Source organism: Protopterus annectens, chromosome 8.part0, assembly GCF_019279795.1.
Source record: "Protopterus annectens isolate FY-2018-M chromosome 8.part0, PAN1.0, whole genome shotgun sequence".
Lineage (NCBI taxonomy): Eukaryota > Metazoa > Chordata > Ceratodontiformes > Protopteridae > Protopterus > Protopterus annectens.
In genome coordinates, this window is record NC_056741.1 from 750,326,623 (window position 1) to 750,347,961 (window position 21,339).

Genomic DNA, 21,339 nt, shown 5'->3' on the forward strand with positions numbered 1-21,339 from the left:
GCCTGTGAACATGGCGCAAGTGCAACTTGTACTCTCCTTTGTTTTGGAAATTTGGAAAGAAAACTGGCAAACCGATGACCTGGAAGATATCAGACTCTGATGCTACCTCCGGTAAAAAGGATGGATTAGTCTGCAGCGATACTCTATCTTAGTGGAATACCATATAAGGGAGCTTGATAGATAAGGCTTGGATCTCAGACACCCTCTTGGCTGACATGATATCAATCAAAAAGGCCGTCTTCCATGAAAGAAACTGCAACTCAACTGTGGCCGCTGGTTCAAAAGGAGGGGAAACCAGGGCCCGCAACACTAATGTGAGATCCCAAGTGGGTGTGGGTTCTTAACCGGAGGTATGAGGAGAAAAGTACCTTTCAAAAAGTCCTTGCAAAGTTTGGAAGAAGCCAAAGAAGACAAATTCTCACCTATACGAAAGTTAGAGATAGCTGCCAGTTGTACCTTAACTGTAGAAAAGCTGGCACCATGATTAAAAATATCCGCCAAAAACTCCAGAATAGCCGAAACTGGCACAGTGAAAGAATCCAGATCACAATGAAAAGCCCAGATCGAGAAACATTTCTATTTACTCGAATAAAGCTTTCATGTAGAAGATTTGTGAACTGCCATAAGATCTTCTTAAAAAGATAAGACAGCCCAGGAGTCCTCGCTTTCATGGGAACTGGAGCAGCCAAGCTGCGAGCTTCAAGCTGACCAAGTCTGGGTAAGGGATCCCTGAAAGATGCGTGATCAGATCTAGAACAGGATCTAATGTCCAAGGTGGACACACTGCATGACAACACAGAGAGGGGAACCAAACTTGGTAAGGCCAGAAAGGGGCAATGAGGATCACTGAGCTCCCTAGCTGTCGAGCTGTCTGAATGAACTTGGAAAGTAGGAGAAGCACAGGGTAAGCATACAACAGACCAGGGGGTCAAGCATGAACTAGGTCGTCTCTGGAGGGCTCCCCTAGAAGGGGGGGGGGTAGAGCAAAATACTCGCTGTGCTTCGTTGTTGAAAGGAGAGGCGAAGAGATTGCAGCAAGGTTGACCCCACCTTAGAAAGATCTGTTCCACTACTGAAGGATTCAGAGATGACTTGTAAGGCATCAGAATAGACCTGCTGAGCCTGTCTGCTAGAATGCTGGACCTCCCCAGAATGTGCTCTGCCACCAGAAAACGGCCGGTGGATATCGCCCACTCTCACAATCTCACGACTTTGCAACAAAGGGGATAAGATCTGGTCCCCCCTATTTGTTGATGTACCAGACTACTAGTATTGTCTGTTTGGCAATAGACCCCAGAGGAAGAAAGGCATGTAGGGCTTGCACTGCCCTCATCTCCAGGACACTGACATGCAGACTGGTCTCCAAAGAGGACCATGTGCTTTGGACCATCCTTCTCATACAATGCCCCCCCACCTGAGCAGGGAGGCATCTGTGGTCACCGTGGTCATGGGGGAGGGAAGAACAAACGGATGACCCTGAAGGAGATCAGGGGATTGAAACCACCAAAGAAGGGAAAGACTAGCAAAGACCACTGAATGGCTAAGGTCCATTGGAGAATTCTCATCCGAAGACGTGCCATTGGAATGAAAGTGATCATGGCCACCATGGACCCCAGCACCTGAAGAACAGAATCTGCTGGAGGGAGCTTGGCTTGAAAGATGTAACTGACATGCTGTTGGAGTGATAATAGTCTGTCTGGAGGCTGAAACATCTTGACCCGAGTAGTATCTATCTAAGCCCCTATAAAATCTAGAACCTACAGTGATGACAGCTGAGATTTGTTGAGGTTTACTGTTATGCCCAGGTAATGGAGCAATCTCAAGAGCCCAGGTAATGGAGCAATCTCAAGAGAAGATGGTCCCTGGCTTGAATCACTCGATGCCTGGAGGGAGTGGAAAGGAGCCAATCATCCAGGTAGGGGAAGACCTGAAATCCCTGCAGCCACAGGTCAGCTGCCACTACTGTCATCACTATCACTTTGGTGAACACCCTAGGGTGGGGGTGGGGAGTGAGCTTAAAGGAGTGCGCTCTGAACTGAAAATGACTGGCTCCCAGATGGAAGCAGAGGAACCTCTTGAGAGTGCTTGTTCATTCTGATATGACAGTATGAGTCTTGGAGGTCCACTGAGCACATCCAGTCATTTATCTGCAGGAAGGGCAGAAAAGATTGAAGGGTGATCATCTAGAATTTCATCTTGGTGACCGACAGTTTCAGGTTTGAAAGATCCAGAATGGGTCTAAAGTCCCCCATTTTCTCTGACACTAAAAAGAATCAGGAACAGATGCCTAATCCAGACTGGTCTGGGGAGAAGGGATGGATGACTCACTTTTCAAGCAGCTGGGAAATTTCTACAGTTGCCTTCTCCCATTGCAGGGGTGGAACATCTGGAAGGTGTTTGGGAGGAACTGGGGGATGAAGAAAGGGGATCGAGTATACTCTGGATAATATCTGCAACACCCAACAATCGTCAATGATGGACTCCCAGGCTACTGGGTGCAGAGATAAGTGTCCCTCAACTGCCTCCAGAGATGAGCAGTCGGGCAAACCTTCAGGGCTGCTCCAAGTGTCTGCCCGGGAAGGGATCCCAAGACCCCAGGTTCCTCTGGCCCCCTCTGCCATGGGGGTGGCACCTGTCATATCCCCCTCTGCCTCAGATAGAAGATGAATCCTAAGAGTCCTCAGAAGAGCCTTTAGACTTCTGGAACACAATATTCTTGTCCCCATGCTGATTCGTAGAGAAGGAATGTTGCAGGGTGGAGAAGTGGATCCTGACGGCAGACAAGGTCTTTCCGTCCTTCTCCCTCTGGACTAAGGTATCCCAAACCGTTTACCAAAAAGGGTAGAACCATCATAGGGGGGAGTTTGTGAATGACACCTTGAAGGGCTCTGAGAAAGCACAAAGCCAGAGTCAGGCGTGACGCCTGATGGCAACGCCTGTCCCGGCAGCCCTAGAAGCCCCTTCCGTATCGTGTGACAGCAGCATCATGAAAGTATTCGAGAAAGACGTAAGGGTGATAATACGGGGAAAAACACCTTTTTTTTCCTCTGACATGGACCCTGGGGCAGACTCAGTGACCACTTTGACCAGGTCCCTCTGCAGTGTGATGACATGTGCCAGAAAATTCAGCACACGTAAGGCAAGCTCACTTCCCAAAACAGTCCATGGTCCGGGACTCTCTGTCTGGAGAATGGATCGCAGAGCTCTCCTGTTGGAGCTCTTTCTTGGTGGCCGCTGCAACCACCATGGGATTGACCGGGGACCTTTTGACCAATGCTGCCTATCCAAGGGAGCATTGAGTACTTTTGTCCAGGTGCTTGGGGATAGGCTCAAACGTATCCAGTTCCTTCCATGCTCTAAATGAAATCAGATTCAAAAGAGGATCTGTGAGAAGGGACACCCAAAGAGGTATAGCGTCCTGTGCCAAATGCCTCCAGGAATACAGAGTCATCCGGGTTTGGGCTTTTGGGTAGACCACCCACCGTGCTGATGCAGGATTTCCATGATGTCTCCAAAGGAGACATCTTATAGGGATAATTGAGGGGAGCTCTCCCCCTTCCTCCAAGTCGGTATCTTCCGTGAGGGACTCCAGCGGGGAGTCCAAGTGCCTCCTCTTGCAGGTGTACTTCTGAGGGGGCTCCTCAAGGGGAAATTCCAGGGAGGACTCAAAAGCCTCAAGGAGTTCCCGGGGGGAACGTCCTGGAGCAAAGTGGCAACAGGCTGTCCCTGAGGGGGCAGGATGGCAGACTCCAGCCCAGAAAAAAAAGAGGGAGCCAGGATGGACTCAGAGGAGTGTGCCAAGGGTTTCGACAGGGAGAGAGGACCCTCTCCACCATGTCAAAGGCAGAAGGCGAACCGATCCCCGAAGCAGAGATTGACCAGGGCCAGATCCACTGCTCCCTGCGTCGAGGGAGGAGCCAGAGCCAAGCGTCCAGACACTGGAACTCCGAGAGGAAGAGATTCTGAAATCCTTGAAGTCAACATTATCCCCATGGGTCTGACGTCGAGGCTTTGGCTCCGAGAGTCAGGTGGCTCAGAAATGGTCAGGGCCAAACTACTCAGGGCAATGGTCAGCATCAAAGTACCTGGAACCATCGTCGCCAACCCCTCAACACTGGGAAACCTTGGACACAATGACTCTGAAATAGGGAGTTGGATCAGAGAAGGAGTAATCATCCAGAAGGAAGACTGTATGCTCCTGCCCTGGAGGGGGACAGAGCAGGCAGGACTCCCAACTGAATCTGGGCTTGGATGAATTTCCGCATCATGCTGTCCACCTCGGCTTCTGACAAACTCTGAGATGACTGGATGGAGGACGGCACAGACCTGGGCCTGGAGTGGCACTGGGGAGAGGCTGAAAAGGGAGATCAAGCCCAAGTGACCTCCAACTCTGGCGAGAAGCGAGGAGACCGAAGCCAAGGAAAGCCAGGGAACCGCTTTCTAGGCCTGTCCCACTCCTTATGGCAATGTTTACCCCCATCCTCGGCCTTCTTGGTGGGAGGTTGAGTCCCAGTGGCCAAGGCAGGGGAAGATGGAGGTGGAGGCCTCAGAAGAAGGAGGGGAAAGGAGGCCTTTGAGAATTAGCTTATTCCTCCTGTCGATCAATGAGCAGGGGTTGAAGACCACACATATCGAAGAAGAGATATCTAGGTGTGGAATGCACAGGCATACCATGCACACACAGTGTGGCCATCTGAAGGAGGGAATTTATGGCCACACACTGTGCATTTCCTAAAGCCCGGCTTTGGGGTCTCTGCCATGGCTAAAGGAAACAGATGTTCACACACACGCACTCACTCACTGACAGAGGGAAGAGAGAAAGACAGTGGAAGCAAAGGAGGATTTTTTTTTGATTTGGGACCAGAACTAACGCCTGAGCGCTAGATGGGATGGGGGGGAAATTACAGTGAGAAAGGGGGTAGGGATGAAAGAAGCTAGAAGAAAAAAAACTGTTACTTACCCACTTAGGAAATCTGGAGCTAATGGATCACGCTGCTGCTGTTGGAACACACAACAAAAGAGATATGAGGGGAGGAGGAAGACAGGGGCATTGTGGGTAGGGGAGGAGCTTGGATCTGGGTAGGGGAGGAGCTTGGAACTTGGATCTGACACTGAAGTATACAGCTGAGCCTGATCTGTGCCGGATCAGAGTTCCTCGGGTTGAAGACCAAATTAAAACAACAACTTCAGATCTCCCTATTTTAAATGAAGGCATATTTCTTGTCTATGTAATTCACACTCACCTAGTTTTCCGAATCAGACGTGTTGGAATAGGTCCTAGAGTTCGTTCCATCATAGCCAAGTGCTCACGATTGTCATGAGTCTGAAAGGCAAGCCAGAATTTTCAGTTAGAAAATGTCTATTACATCTGCTCCACTAGATTCACAAAATGTCAATGAACTTACAAAGACAAGTTCTATACACCTACAGTAATATAGCTTCTGCTAGTTATTTACACAGGGAAGTACAGATATGCAAGTATACTCAACATAACCACATGATAACAGCAGACATCTGAGTAAGGTCACTTAAGTACAATTCCTTATCCATGGTGGTATCAGCTGTGAGCAGATACCCCCTGTGCCTTTCTGTCTAGGTGAGTAAATTCCAGTGTTTTCAGAGGACTCCACTGTGAAGCTGGTTTCACAGGCAAGTACCATACCTCTCAAAGCAAGAAATCTGGACAAAGCCATAAATAATGTGGGTGGGTGGGGGAGAGGGGGCAAAGGCCCAAAAATAGAGACATTTTTTAAATACTGCTCTTACAAACTTAGAAAGTTGCTAGAATAACATATTTTCATTAACACAGAATTTCGTATGAAGCTTGAAACTCAACTGTCCATCATTATTTTCTGACTTCAATCTTCAATGATTTACCAAAAAAAGAATAGTTGTGTAAAATCTTAGCATAACCATAGATGTCCTTCTCTTCCATGTTGCAATATTCTTGGTGTGGGTTGCAGTATCAATACAGACTGAATGAAAGCATTTCTCCAACAGGACAAGGTTCTATCTCTAGCTTCCCACTTCCAGGAAGTCTTGTTCTCCCAAACAGTCACTGCAAAGCAATTCCTTCGACTCCTGGGATTGATGGCAGCAACCATCCTTTGCTACCATTGTCCAGAATGCATATGCGAAAACTGCAATGGTACCTCAAATATATCTGGTCACAACACCAGAATCACTTGGAACAAGTTATTCCCCTTCTTTCCTGTTTAAAGAAGAAATCACTTGGTGGATCCAAAAAGTACAGCTAAACTCGGGCCTTCCACTGCAATCCCCCCTTCAGACTCAGGTTGGGGAGCCACCTTGCACTCTTACAGAGTCCAAGCCCAGTGGCAACCTCCCATGAAAACCAAACACATCAATGTAAAGGAGATGACAGCAGTTCTTTTAGCTCTGCAAACCTTCCTACCCCTACCAGGCCCTCTTCTAATAGTGACGGACAATACCACTGTAATGTGGTACATCAACAAACAGGGAGGTACCAAGGCATACCAATTATGCAGGCTAGCCCTACTAATTTGGGACCTAGCAACCTAGTACAACATATCCGTGCAAGCCAGCTACATCCCTTCGCAGGACAACAAGCAAGCAGACCTCCTGAGCAGAACATCCTCTCCACAACACGAATGGATGCTGGACAGGATGGTCTTCCTAGACACAGTCCACTGTTGGGGCACTCCACAAGTAGACCTGTTTGCCTCCCCCCAGAAAAGGCAACTGCAGACCTGCACAAAGGCTTACTCCCCCAAGCCTGGAGAGTAGACGCATTCAGTTTCAACTGGGAGGGAAAGTTCCTATATGCCATCCCCCCTCCCTCTGATTCAGAAAGTCCTTCTGAAAATTAGGAAGGACAAACCAAAAATCTTGCTAGTGACTCCCTACTGGCCAAGGCAGCACTGGTTCCCCCTTCTAAGGCAGCACTGGTTCCCCCTTCTATACAATTTAGTTAAGGGCAATCACTGCAAGTTACCCCCACAAGGTGGACCTTCTGACACAAGACAAAGGAACTCTACTACACTCACACTTGCAAATGCTATCCCTGACTCTGTGGGTGATAAATTACTAACCCCATTCAGACACCATTATTCAGAAGACGTGCTATCAAGTCCTGAGAGAGGCCAGGAAACCCACTACTAGAAAATCATACCTTGCTAAATGGGAAAGATTTACTCAGTGGTGTTTGGGACAAGAAAGGGACCCTTATGAGGCTGACACCCCCCTAGTCCTCTCATATACGTGTCAACTTATAAAGGGTGAATTTTCCTATTCATCAGTGAAAATGCACCTCTCCGCATTATCAGCCCGCTTACCTCTTGATCCCTTGCTAGTCAGGCTACATTTGAAACTCTTCCTTAAAGGCATCTTACACATCAGACCACCTAAGAAGCATATCCCTCCTCCATGGGACCTGAACTTCATCCTGGAAAAACTCACCCAGCCCCCCTTTGACCCGACTAATACAGCCGCTCTACAGTTTTGTACTACTGTTAGTGAAAACCAAAATTTTATGAGGAACAGACCAAAAATAAGAGTCAAAAATCTGAACATTCTGTGAAAATCTGGACAGTTGAAAGGTATGGTAAGTACTACACTAGCTGCCCTTATGGACCATTTCCTTTTGTGAGAATCAAACCCTGTACTTCTTGATTGTGAGGTAAACCCGTAACCATTTTGCCTACCCCTAAAATGGCTGATTTTTCCAGCTCATGATGTCACCTGAGGAACAGCTCAATTTTTTTTTTGTTTTTTTTTCTGCTGAATGGCCACAAGCAATTCTTGCTTTTGCTCATGATTCATGATGAAAATAATCTGATTTATTTTTCAGATGTGCCTTAAAGCTTCAAAACATACAATTTACTTTACCTTTTGTTGGTTCCAGTTTGCCCCGTACTGTTCATCACTTCCTTGTTCTAACTGGAGCCTTGAGGTGATTTTCAGAGCCATGAAACATTGGAAAACATGTCTGTAGCATGCATTTCACTTGTGTATACTCAGATGTAGCTGACTAACCAGAGTGCAGCAGTGTGCTTTTTGTTTTCCAGTGCACCTTGAGCTTCAAAGGGAATATTTTAACTTGGTTTATTTTGTTGGTTCCTCTTAGCACTTCTGAATGTTGACTGGTGTCTTTGGGTGTTTTCATAGCCAGAAAATACTGAAAAACATACTTGTAGTGATTAGCCATAAGTGTGTCAGAGGTTGTGTGCAAGTGCAAACTTGCACAACTGCAAGATGCAAAGCTTTTGGTTTATTTGTGGGTTAAGCATGACAGCTAAGACCAAGCAATCCAAAAGGACTATATAGCTAAACAAAAGCAAGCTTTGTTTATCAACAAATTTATTCAGATTTTAAAGGCTTTGACTTAAACTCACTTGTTATCTGGTACACCTAAAGGTCTTGCTGTACACCTGAAGTAAATATAGCTGGAATTCAGAAAGGGCTATTGCCAGAAGTAAGCCCTAACATGAGCACCCAATCACTGGTGTACACCCTTTATGACTCAGAGAGAAGCCCAAACCTGTGACTCAGTAGAAGTACAGCTATGCAAGTAAACTTGCATAAAATAAATATTCATATAGATCACTGTTGCAGTAACCTAAATTATACAAGTTAAATGTCGGCAAGCATATGACAACTGGCCTAGCCTCCAAAGCTTAAGGGCACCTTCCACATTTCCTAACTACTGAACAGCTTGAGGAGAGGAGTATGATGTCAGTGAGAAAGGCATCAAACATACAAGCTATGTACTTACTGCAGAACTGGTCACTTTGGCATCTCTCTTTTAGTAACAAATCTCCTCAGAAGCTGGAGCTCCTTCCCAATCCCATTATCCCTTGTAAGTAAGAATAGATAGCCAAATTCTTAACACCATCCACAGTACTCATGTACACTGTGAGCATTAGCTATGAAAGAACCCACAGAAAAAGAACAAGACTCAGGGATACTGCAAGTTTTGGGATAACCCCCTTTTGTTATTTACTTATTTATTTTATTGTACAGGGTCTTGGTGGGTGGGACTGTTCCAGCATCCAGACAAATCTATCTTTCTGCTAAGTATATAATCTACATGTTCCAGCACACAGACAAATCTATCTTTCTGGTAAGTATATAACCTACATATCTGATCCGAAAGCTAGAAGAGCTAACTATCTAACTAGTTATGCAAAATACTAGAAAAGCTATATCTGAAAACTAGTTTGTGTCTTTCGGCTTTTCCCGGTTAGGGGTCGCCACAGCGGAACTCCGGTCCGCTAATGATTGGCAGTTGATTTTTACATACCGGCTTGCCAGGCCTGACGGACAACCTTCAACGAAGGTGCGCCCATTCACGCATGTCTCCACGCAGAAGACGCTCTAGCTGAGAATCGAACCGGACAGCGTCTTACTGTGAGGTGACAACGCTACCGCAGCATCACCACCGCGGATTATATCTGAAAGCTAGTAAATAGTAAATTTTTAAAGTTACTGGCCCAAGCATACACTGGAACCTCCAATCAAATGCCGCGGCAAACTAGATCTGAGGTAATTCACAGTGCATCATGGGATAGGGGGCTTAGCCTTGAGCTACTGGAAGACCTCGAGCTTTGCATATGGCCGTATCGGAGCCGAGGGATCGGCTCCAAACCCATCAGTCAAGAATGAACGAGGAGATTGAACAACTTCACATTCTATCTTTCTGGTAAGTACATAACCTACATATCTGATCCTATCTGGACAAAGAAACAGCAGGACTGGGTTCCTAGCTAACCTTGGGCAGCCTGCCCCATGCCTTCCTAGCACATGCATCATCCTGGATTCCCTGCCTGGAGGATGGATAGCCTGTGCATCCTCTGGGACATTCCTCTTGATGGCAATGGACATGACCATGGAATCCACAAGAGGGTCCTTACTCCAAGTGCTGTCTACCCTTGGGGGTCTGCAGCACTCTCTTAGGCTTCAGGGTACTGGTTCAGTGACATCTGGTGCCTTCCATTCTACACTGCACACTGCATCCACCAGCTTGCCCAGGGTTGGAACTACTCAGGCTGCAGAGGGACAGGACTTCTAGGTATCCTGCAAGATTTCTTTCTGCAGGAAGGTGGAGTTTATGGGCCATGATTCAAACAGTCTCATATACAGAAGGTTCATAGGAGGTTACTAGGCTAACAGCTCTAGGGCCTTTACAAGCCTAACCGTGTAAAAAAAAAAACCTGTGTGCCCTGACTTAGCTAGATGGTCATTGTTAGCACTGAGATTCTATGATCAGCACCAACTACCCCATCCATGAGGGACACAGGTGCCACCCCCATAGTGAATTTATGGTCATCCATCCAATTGTCATGGTTGCACTTAACTAGGGGTCATTGAGGAGCTCTGCTTCACGTGAAGTGGGACCCTATTCCAGAGAAGTGGCAATTCCTAGGACATACATCTGTCTCTACAACATGCTTTGTTAAAGAACAACTCCTTCTCCTACAGTTTAACTCAACTCTTAGGTTGCTTTTCTTTCTACAATATGACTCCAGTACTATGTACATACCTGAAACCTGCTTGTACTTAGTAAAACTTTCATTTCCATACTTTGGTATCAAAAGAAGTGAAAAACCATCCACTTTTTAAGCTTAATTTCTCACACAAGTTGCAGAAGAATTTGTCTACACTTGTATGACATACCACAGACAGAGAAATTTGTAGTCAGGAGCTCAGACTGCTGTAAACAAGACAGGGAGGTATGAAACTGTTACCCATTGTCTTTAGAGCAGAGATGAAGAGAATTTAAACTGATTCACAGATGCTTCCAATGTAGCCATGCCTTTCACAGCAACACAGAGCAATTATATCAGTCATGGTTAAAAAGGCAGTTGTCACCTCTTTTGACAAATTTACATAAGCAGCATCATAGTACGGAATTATTAGGCTTTAAACTAAGTGTCTGTTGGTTATACTGCTTTACATTTTAAGATTACTTGAATGTAGTATCAAAGATGCCTGACATGTAGAGAAAAATCTGGAAATATTTTTTTCTTGCAATTCTTGTAAAGTATCTGCACGTTTACCACAGTGTAGGGGGAGGGGCTGTCAATTTCTCTTGGACTACAAAAAATACTTTGAATAAAGACCTGCAATTTAGCAACTGTTTTGGTTGCAGCTGTACAACTCCTTATTAAACTATAAAACAAGCCTTGGGAGAGACAAATGAGGACCATTCAAGAAATAAAAGAAACAGTCCTGTTACAGATGGTATTACAAGATGATAGTGACTGACACTAATACCATTATGTGTCAATGGAATGGGAATACACCACTACTTCCTTATGTCCAGCACGACTAGTAATGCAAACCTGAAATGGATTATCAAGCCCCACTGACAGCCATTTTGCAGAAAACATATTAACATTCTATAACAAGCAGTGAGAGTGATTTAGAGATGTTAAAATAACTTAGAAAACAGAAAGAGTAAAAAAAAAATAGATTTATTTTAGTTCTAAGGCAGTTTTCCTTTAATGTCACAGGCTAGGTTGAGAGCCATGAAGCGAGCGACTCTTGTCCCATTTAATTTGCAGATGTGCAGTACTTCCATTAGGGCAGAGTCAGAGACTGCTCTGCAGGCCAGGCACAGGTCGCCTCTAAGCAGCCTGCAGGATACAGAGAGCAGGGGGACAGAGCTTTCAATTTTTTTCATGTATGTCATGTTTTGGAGGCCCTGGATTCTCTTGGTTAGAAACATCTGTGGCCTCTCCAGCTGCTGCAGGTGTATGATGAGATATATACAGAAGGAAGCATTGTATTCACATAGTGGTCTGAAAAGGGTAGAGTACAGCAGCGTTATAAACTCCTTAGTCTTGGACGTGATGCCCTTATTTATGAGATACGTAATGTAGAAGGTTTTCCTTACCACTATACACACATGGTGATCAAAGCTTAGATTACTGTCAACCTGTATTCCCAATCTCACACCACTGGGTTTGAGCTTAGAGGGGTTCTATCTATATCATAATTAGCAGGGGCTACTACTTTGCAAAAAAAAAAAAGTGAGGTATTTTTTGCATTTAGTTTTATACCGCGACTTTGGCACCAGTCATTTGTCTATGTCAGCCCCTTCTGTAATATGTTTACATCACTGGGGACTTGATGATTGCACCTAGTCTAAAGTAATCTGCTAACTTGGTAAGCCACAGGACATCTACATTTGCCTGGACTTCAGAGAAATAGAATCCAAACAGTACAGGGCCCAGCACAGATCCTTGTGGTACACCACTGGTAATTGGTCTACTGGTGGAGATGGACTCCAACTTTGACAGTGTGCATTCTGTCGGTGAGCCAGTTGGCTACCCATCTAGTGAAGTATGGGTTAATTCCCAGCTGGGAGTTTCTTGATGTCTGAATGGGGGACTGTGTCAAAAGCCTTGACTAAACTCAAGATAGGCAGTATGTACTACTTTGCACTCATCTAGGGCTTTGGTGACTTTCTCAAAGAAGTCCACCAGGTTTAATAAGCAAGACCTACCATTGATGAAACCAAACGGAGTCGGCTCAAGAGTTTGAAGGTCACCTGTGTCCTTTTTGAAAAGGTCCATGATGACTTTCCATGGCCTTGCAGACAAGGCTGGCTAGGCTTATGGAGTGATAGATTCCTGGGTCAGCTGATGGACCCCATTTCTGCAAGGGGATTACTGCTGCTGTTCTACACTCTGCTGGAACAAAGCCAGTGCTCAAGCTATGGTTAGAGACAGCGCCAAGTAGTTCCATTAGGTCGTCTTTTAGATTGTCTAGTAAGCAACCTGGGATGTTATCTGGTCCTAGAGAGGTCATGTTTTTGGCCTTAGAGAGTACCTGCATGACCGGTTCTTTGGAGATACTCGGTAGAGGACTGGTGTCAGGAATGCTTTGGGGTATGACTGGTGAAGACAGAGGAGTGACGTTACTGCCAAATCTGTCAGCTAGCAGTTTGGCAATTTCCTCAGGTTCAGTGTGAATGGTACTGTCTACTATACGTTTAGCACAGAGCTGGGCATTTCCTTTTAGGTTTTGGACACAGCTAAAGAATACCTTATGGCTGTCTTAAGCTAGGGATGCTAATTTAGTTGCGTAACTTACCTTAGAGGGCTTTACAAGATATCTGATTTACTTGTTCAAGCTGTGGAGGGTATTCTTCCTCTGTTGAATAAGTTACCTCAGTTTCTTTCTTTTGTTATATAACTTATTTATACTTACAGTCCATCAGGGTGGCTTGTTTTTTCGGGAGGACCTGGTTTTAGTCCTGTCAGGTACAGCCGAGTCAATACATTTGTTTAGGCAGCTATAAAGGGCATTTGTGTACTCTTCTGCATAGAAGTCATTGTTGGCTGTGTTAGTAGGGGCTTTGAAACTTTTTATACTATAAATTAGCAGGCTATAATTTGCTTTGGATACATTTTTTTCTTTGCACCAGTCAGGTCTGATCTTTACTTCAAGCAAGACTGATGTATGATCTGACCTCACCAGGGAGGGCAACGCACAGGGGGTAGTGCAGTGACCTCCCATGTTGGTGAGCACTACGTCTAGGACATTTGAAACCCTTGTGGGGGTGCAAACCAGCTGTTCTAGAGCATCTGAATTTACAAAATCCAGGAATCTCATAGCAAATGTGTTTGTGCTCACGCAAGTTGCCCAATCAATGGAAGGATTGTTGAAATCTCCCATGACCAAGTTGTACTGTTTTACCTGCCTCAAGGTGTATTTAGATTTAATGAAGATGCATACACCTCCACCTTTGGTTCTTTCACACTCATTTTGAGGTCTGAATGTGTGAAAGACATTGTAGCCTTTTAAGGCTGGGGTGCTCTCTGTGACCTTGAATCAAGTCTCAGTGACCGCACAGACGTCAGTAACTTCCAAGATAAGGAGTGCTTCCACGGTGTGCAGTTTACTGTTTAGACTCCTAGCATTAAGCAGCATGGTTTGTCGCTACTGGATTTCTTTATGGTGGAGGTTTTGCTGTTCTGACATTGCCTAAAGTTCTTGACAAATGTGGCAAACTCTGGAACGGATTTGGGGGAACTTACCCTTTGATGAAATATGTATCTGAGGAGGGGATGGGGGGGGTCTAGGTGCTTTCTCTTGCACCACCTCTTCCTGGAGGACTGGGGAGAGTCACCTGAACTCTCTCGGGAAGAGGGAACCTCAGGTCTCTAAAGTCCTCTGTCCCTAGGGAGCACTGATGAAGTACATTCACAGAAACCAGCCTCAACAGTGTTAAGGTGTAGATTCAACAGATCCTGCAAATGCTACTGTGAAGAACCATGTAGTGGTTGCCCCCACATCGAAATGCTAACAGGGGAGTAGTGGGCCCAATATGTTGTCACTGGCATGGCCTGAGCAGCACCAGAACAGAATATAGCTGGCACTAACTGTTCTGGAACCAGAGTAATCTGATAATTTTGGCAGTAAAGGGTTGAATTCTGAACTCATCAATATCGTCGATACTCCTGATACCATCAGGATCAAGGTCAGCTCACAGTGGTCAACAATGACACCTTCAGCCCTAGTGAGCTCCAATGTTAACAACATGGTCATCATAGACACCTGTAGGACCTAAATGAAAATGGACAGACAGACTGAGAAGAAAACAACCTGGACAGCTCCTTTTCAGAAAAAATTGTCTAAACTCTACATCTCACTGCAGAGTCTGTGGTTCCCAACAATTGAGGGGGGGGGGGGGGGTTCAAGACAATCTCACTGGAGTAACCACAGAAGTTTTTCCTGGTCTGGGAGAAGAAGTCCTCAGCAATTTTACAGGGAACAACTTCTCTAGAACAGCAATAACAGCCACATAAGAATCCTCTAGCCTACGCTTTTCTTTCAGTTCAGGTCTAGGTACTTTGGAAGATGGCTTATCCAAGTTCTCCATGCTAGTCTTCTCCATCACCACTGACTCAAGAGGGCACGAGTCCCATCAGGGAAAGTTTTTGAAATGAAATCTTTACAACATGCAGTCACTTTCTAAATGGTCCAAACAGGATGCACACATTTCATGTGGGTCTTATGGGAGGATTTTATGTCAACATGTTTTGTACGTTTTGAAGCAAGGCTTGGGGTTATTGCACATGACTATGGGTAAAGAAAAAGAAAGCCAATGCTATCTCATGGTGGTACTCAACCACAGCAGTCTAAAAATATTTCTTTTCAGAACAAAAAAATGTGAATTTTTTTTTTTTTTTTTTTTTTTTCTTAACTAAAGGAAGGGGAGAAAATAAGATGGGGAATGTCAAGGGACTGCAGTATAGAAAAAGTAGCAAAGAAACAAAAAAATAGACCAGCAGTAGTAACGTTCCCTGAAAAAGCTTGAGCTCTGTCGAGAGAAGCAACTGTGGCAACAAAATGTGGAGTACCTCCTTAGGGTAGGGAATTATGGGACAGCAGAGGAGTTTGAGCTTGTGAAGAAATTCAATGCAGAACGAAGCACCACCAAAGCAACCAGTTCTGCCTTTACAGTGTCAGGACAGGTCTTCTCGGCTTTCCTTCCTCAGAGTAAGGCAGGCTTACAGCCTTCTCAGCTAAGTATGTGCTAGAAGCAAGGGAAAGGGAAAAAAATATCCACATTTTTGCAAAAAAACATAATAAAAGAAGGGAAGGTGTTCCTACTGTAACAGCGATTTATTTGAACATCTACTGCTACAGTAAATGTACTTGCATAACTGCAGAATGCTTACCGTTACATCACTGTTGCAGTAGCCTAAACTAAAAGGATTGACTAACAGAACTTACAAAGAAGGAAGAGGAAGAAAGATCAGACTCCAACAGCCCCGAAGAACAGTCCTAACAAAATCTGCTCTAGACTTACAGAAAGAACATTTGTAGTGCTAGGTGAAAGTGTTCAAAGTGACTAAGTTGCTGCCACTAGTGTATTTCTAGAGTTCACTTCTTTCCAAAAAGCCACACAAGTGGCCAAAGCCCTGTTAAACAGTGGGCCTTGACCTCTCCTGGAGTGTCATGTTATGGTGACAGAAGCAAATAGCATGCGACAGCCACTTATAAACTGTGTTGACATGCACTGCCAATTTTTCTTACCTTCATAGGAAATAAACAGGTGATCAGAATTCCTGAGATATTTTACCATGTCAAGTAGTATTTGATCTGCATGTGGACATCCAGAGTGTAAAAAATTCTTTCTCCTCTATTTTTTTTGGTATGGATAGAAAACAGGGAGATGTAAACTATTTTAAGCATAAATAATCTGTTCTCAAACTTGCCCTATCCTTTTGAAAGATTAGAAAAGGTTGACTCATGGTAAGACCCTGCAACTCGGATACTCATCTTGCAGTGGTCAGAGCAATGAGTAACAGTTTTCCAAGATAAGAACTTCAAATCAGCTTAATGAGCAGGTTCAAAAAGTACAAGTTCCTCCAGTACAACTTTAAGATCTCATACAGGAGCCACCTGTCTTCTAGGTGGGTGTACGTGTAAAACCACCCCCATAAAAGTATAAACTAATCTCACTGGATATTCACATCCCGACCCCACCCCCTGCCCAGAAAACCACAGTGAAAAACTTCTCTAAAGCAAATTTCACACTCCTCAAAACCGAGGTGGAATCCTTCAAAGCCCCCGGGCCTGTGGAAAATACGGCCCAGACCGCAGAATCCTTTATAAATGCATTCTATAAACACCTTCAGGAATGCATGGATCATGCGATCCCAAATAAAACCAAGACCCAATCCTCCAAAGGCAGACATCCTGTCTGGTGGACCCCAGCCATAAACAAACTATACAACAGAAGGAGGAAGCTACTAAATGATAGAGCAAAATCCCAAAAAGGGAAGGCATCACTGATCAGTATTAGCAAAAAACTACGGGCACTCATAAAATTGTCTAAGGCCAGCTTCGAGAGAAAAATTGCACAGGACACTAAGGATAATCACAAGGCTTTCTTTAGTTATGTTAGAAACCTGGGTGGTAATTCCCAGATATGCTCAGAATTAGTCCAAAATGACAAAAAATACACTGAACCCACAGACATTGCCAACATCCTAGCTGACAGGTTCAGCGCAAACTCGCCCACCAAAAGGGCAAATATCTATCCCAGCAGAGTGCTGCCCCTGACATCTCAGATGCTCAGGTAAGAGCTGCCCTCTCCAAAGCAAAAACACAGCATCAATGGGACCAGACGGTGTCCCGGCTGCCCTACATGAACTCCAAGAAGAGCTAAACCCAAACATAAAACTACTGTTCAATCTCAGCCTTACTACAGGATATGTGCCCAAAGAGTGGCGTACAGCAACAGTGGTCCCTCTCCATAAAGGTGGTGCCTCAACGGATCCTGGAAACTATCGCCCCATAAGCCTGACTAGCTTGGTCTGCAAAGCTATGGAAAGGATCATCATGGACCTCATAAATAAAGATATTGGGAACCTACAGACACTGGATCCTACCCAGTTCGGCTTTAAGGGCAGATCCTGCCTCTTAAACCTGGTTGATTTCTTTGAAACAGTCACCAAGGCCATTGACGAGGGAAGGTGGTCCACACAGCCTACCTGGACCTCGCGAAAAGCCTTCGATACAATACCCCACTCGGGCATTATAGATAAGCTCACCAGCTTAAATATAAACCCCTATGTCACTAGATGGATTGCAAACTGGCTCAAGGACAGAACCCACATGGTTAGAATTGCTGGAGCCATGTCAGACTCCAAACTAGTTACAAGTGGTGTCCCACAAGGCTCAGTCCTGGGACCTCTCTTGTTCGGTATATATTTCTCGGAGGTACAGGCCAACACGGAAGGACTGTGGCTGACCAAGTTCGCAGATGACTGCAAACTGGGCGCCATAATCGACTCTCCAGCTGACACAAGCATCCTTCAAAAGGGCCTCATAGAAACAGACAACTGGTGCCAGAGCCATGGCCTCAAGCTAAATGCCAAAAAGTGTATAGTCATCCCCTTTGGCAAAAACAAAGTGCCCACAAATTACCACATAGGTGGTAATCCATTCAGTACAGAAGAAGAAATCAGGGACCTGGGGACCCAAGTTGATAGCAATCTCTCATTTGACAACCACGTGGCCAAAGTGGTTAGAAAAACATTTTATATAGCCCACCTAATCACGAAGGGATTCACATCTAGGTCAGGGGAGGTCATTGTGCCTCTTTACTCTTCCCTCATCAGGCCCATAATTGAGTACAATGCCCCTTTTGGGATGTACCTTACCAGACACCTGCAGCAACTGGAAAGACCCCCAAAAGTACCTCACCAAGAGGATCAAAGGTCTCAAACAGATGCCATATGCTGCCCGGTTAAAGAAACTCCAGCTCTACTCAGTGGCATACCGCCTGTTCAGAGGCGATCTGTGCCTGATGTATAAAGCCATGTCCAACCCGGAATTAATGGACATGCTGCACCTCAGAAAATCCAAATCCCATCGAGCCACGCTCGAGAGACTTGAACCTCAGCACTGAAATAAATAGGACATGCTGGAGGGACAGATTCATAACCCAGAGGCTCCCTTCACTCTGGAATAAAATCCCAGTCCAGGTTAGGCAGAGTCCCTCATTGACTCTCTTCAAGAGGAATCTTGATGAGTGGATGGGAGATCATAGGTTTACCCCGGGTATCACTTCTGTGTCACTGTTAGACAGAGGCACAGTATACTAACCTCGAAAAAGGGCATAGCAAAATAAATTTAAAATGGGTGGCGAAAGCCAAACACATTCTGGCTAGGCTTATAAATGCCCTAAGGCAGATAGCCTAGTATGAACCTATGAACCTATAAACTGCTTGGCCTGAGGTATGTTAGAAAGGGGGGGGGGTCCATGGGTGACAAGCAGAGATGAATTCTGAAAGAACAGCAAGAAAAGTCAGAGGATAACAACTCATACAAATAATGCAGAACCAGAAATGGCTGGGGTTGAAAAGGATCATAGTACTTTGGCACCAACTACAAAAATCGTTTCCATTTACCCAAATATAATTTTCTAGTAGTGGGTTCTTTAGCCTCATTTAATATCTGCTGCGCAACCTCAGAAGACAAGTGCCTATAAGGTGCTAAAATTCTACTTTCCAAGCAGTGAACTGAATGAGCTGAATGTTAGGATTTATCAAACAACTCCTATCTTGTGCGAGTAAGTCCAATCTGTGAGGAAGCTTGTGGCAATTATCCTTGGCCATTTTCAGATGGGAAAAGTACAGTTGTGTGCACTTAGTTTCATAGTATAGTACTAGGCTATCTGCCCTGGGGCATTTGTAAGCCTAGCCATGTGGCTTTTGCCACCCCATGAAATGGTACAAAAATGTACAGAATAAATCTAGAATACTGTGCCTCTGTCTAGAAGTGACACAGTGAAAGTCCCCTTATATAATAAAATTAGTTTACTGTGCCCCTGTCTAGCAGTGACACAGATATGACCCCTGGGGTAAACTTACGATCTCCCATCCACTCATCAAGATTTCTCTTGAAGAGAGTCAGTGAGGGGCTCTGCCTAATACGAACTGGGATCCTGTTCCAAAGCATGGGAAGCCTCTGGGTTATGAATCTATCCCTCCAGCATGTCCTATTCATACTTGTGCCGAGGTTTAAATCTTTAGCTCTCGTGGTCCTGATGGATTTGGATTTTTTGAGGTGGAGCATGTCCATCAGATCCTGATTGAACATGGCCTTGTACGTCAGTCAGAGATCACCTCTGAGCAGGCGGTATGCTACTGAATAGAGCTGAAGTTTCTTTAGTCTGGCAGAATAAGACATATGTTGGAGACCCTTGATCCTTTCGGTGAGGTACTTTTGTGGTCTCTCCAACTGTTGCAAGTGCCGGGTGAGGTACATACCAAATGGGGCATTGTACTCAATCATGGGTCTGATGAGGGAGGAATATAGGGGTACAATGACATCCTTGGATCTGGATGTGAAACCCTTCATGATGAGGTGTCTAAGGTAGAATGTTTTTCTAACCACTTTGGCAACGTGGGTGTCAAATGAGAGGTCGCTGTCTACTTGGGTCCCTAGGTCTCTGATTACTTTTTCCGTACTCAGTGGGTTGCTGTCTATGTGATAATTTGTGGGTACTTTGTTTTTTCCAAAAGGGATGACTATACATTTTTTGGCATTTAGTTTAAGGCCGTGACTACGGCACCAGTTGTCCGTTTCAGTGAGGCCTTTTTGTAGGATGTGTGTATCTGCTGGTGTATCGACTATGGTGCCTAGTTTGCAGTCATCTGCGAACTTTGTCAGCCACAGCACTCCCATGTTTGCTTTAACATCTGAGAAATAAATACCGAACAAGAGGGGGACCATAAATGGAGATGTTCCAGTGTATTCACTGCTGCAGTCATCACATTTGGGTTATCCCTGCCAGGGTAGCCCTCGGCCGGCCCGAATACCAGAGACTTAGTATTTCTGCTTCGGTTGCTTTTGTTTCAGGACTGACGTCAGGTCGTCAGGAGTATAAATAAAGGCAGCCGACGCCATTACATCAGTTTGTATTGCCCTAACCTGTCAGGAGCCCCCAAGTAGGAGCCAGATTCTGGTGGAAGAACCCCACCAGTGGAAAATAAATACCAATATGTCCCTTGTAAGGAAAGAGAAGAAAGGGGGATGGAGGGAGGGAAACCAGGACTGCAATAGGGAATACACTCAAACATCTACATTTATGGTAAGTGTACACAACTGTACTATGTTCTTCGTGTTTCACTGTTGTAGCCATCACATTTGGGTAGATTCCCAAAGCTGAGGAAAATGTACAGAGGCAGTCAAGGAAACTAGGGGCTGGCTAGCATGCCTTGCAAGACTACAGAGGCAAACCCTGCCCTGGATTTAGAGAAGAGAGACAGGTGGTAATGCTTGGTAAAAGTATGAACAGATGTCCAGGTGGCAGCCTCCAGGATGGCCCTGGTGGGGACTCTTCTGAGGAAAGGTGCAGAGGTGGAGGCTGCTCTGGAGAAGGCCCTTGGGGGGAGGATTGCCATGCTCTTTGTAGCAGAACTGGATGGAGTGTGCTATCCATTTGGAAATGGTTTGCTTGGAGATGGCTTTGCCTTCTGCCCCTGAAGCAAAGCTAACCAGCAATTGATCAGACTTCCTGAAGGGTTTAGTCCTGTCCAGATAGTATCTGAGCTGTCTATGCACATCTAGAGAGTGCAGAATCCTTTCCCCCTTGTTTTGGGGGTTAGGAAAGAAGGTGGGTAAATTAATGTTTTGGTTGAGAGCCACAATGGACATCACCTTTGGCATGAAGGATGGATTAGTTTTGAGGGATAACCTGTCTGCATGGAAGATGACAAAGGGCTCCACAGCCATGAGTGCATGCAGCTCAGAGACTCTTCTGGCTGAAGTGATGGCCAGGAGGAAGGTAGTCTTCCAGGAGAGAAATTTTAGCTCCGCAGGGAGCTT

General features: G+C 45.2%; 1 protein-coding gene across 4 annotated transcripts in view; it reads right to left on the bottom strand.

Moving 5' to 3' along the window:
- CLK2 (CDC like kinase 2) overlaps nt 1–21,339 on the bottom strand; it is a 747,936-nt gene that overhangs the window by 115,269 nt on the left and 611,328 nt on the right. For all 4 annotated transcript variants that reach the window (XM_044080210.1, XM_044080208.1, XM_044080211.1 and 1 more), the window contains exon 11: nt 5,244–5,323. In XM_044080210.1, the coding sequence (XP_043936145.1) occupies nt 5,244–5,323 (80 nt within the window). The remainder of the gene's footprint in view (nt 1–5,243; nt 5,324–21,339) is intronic.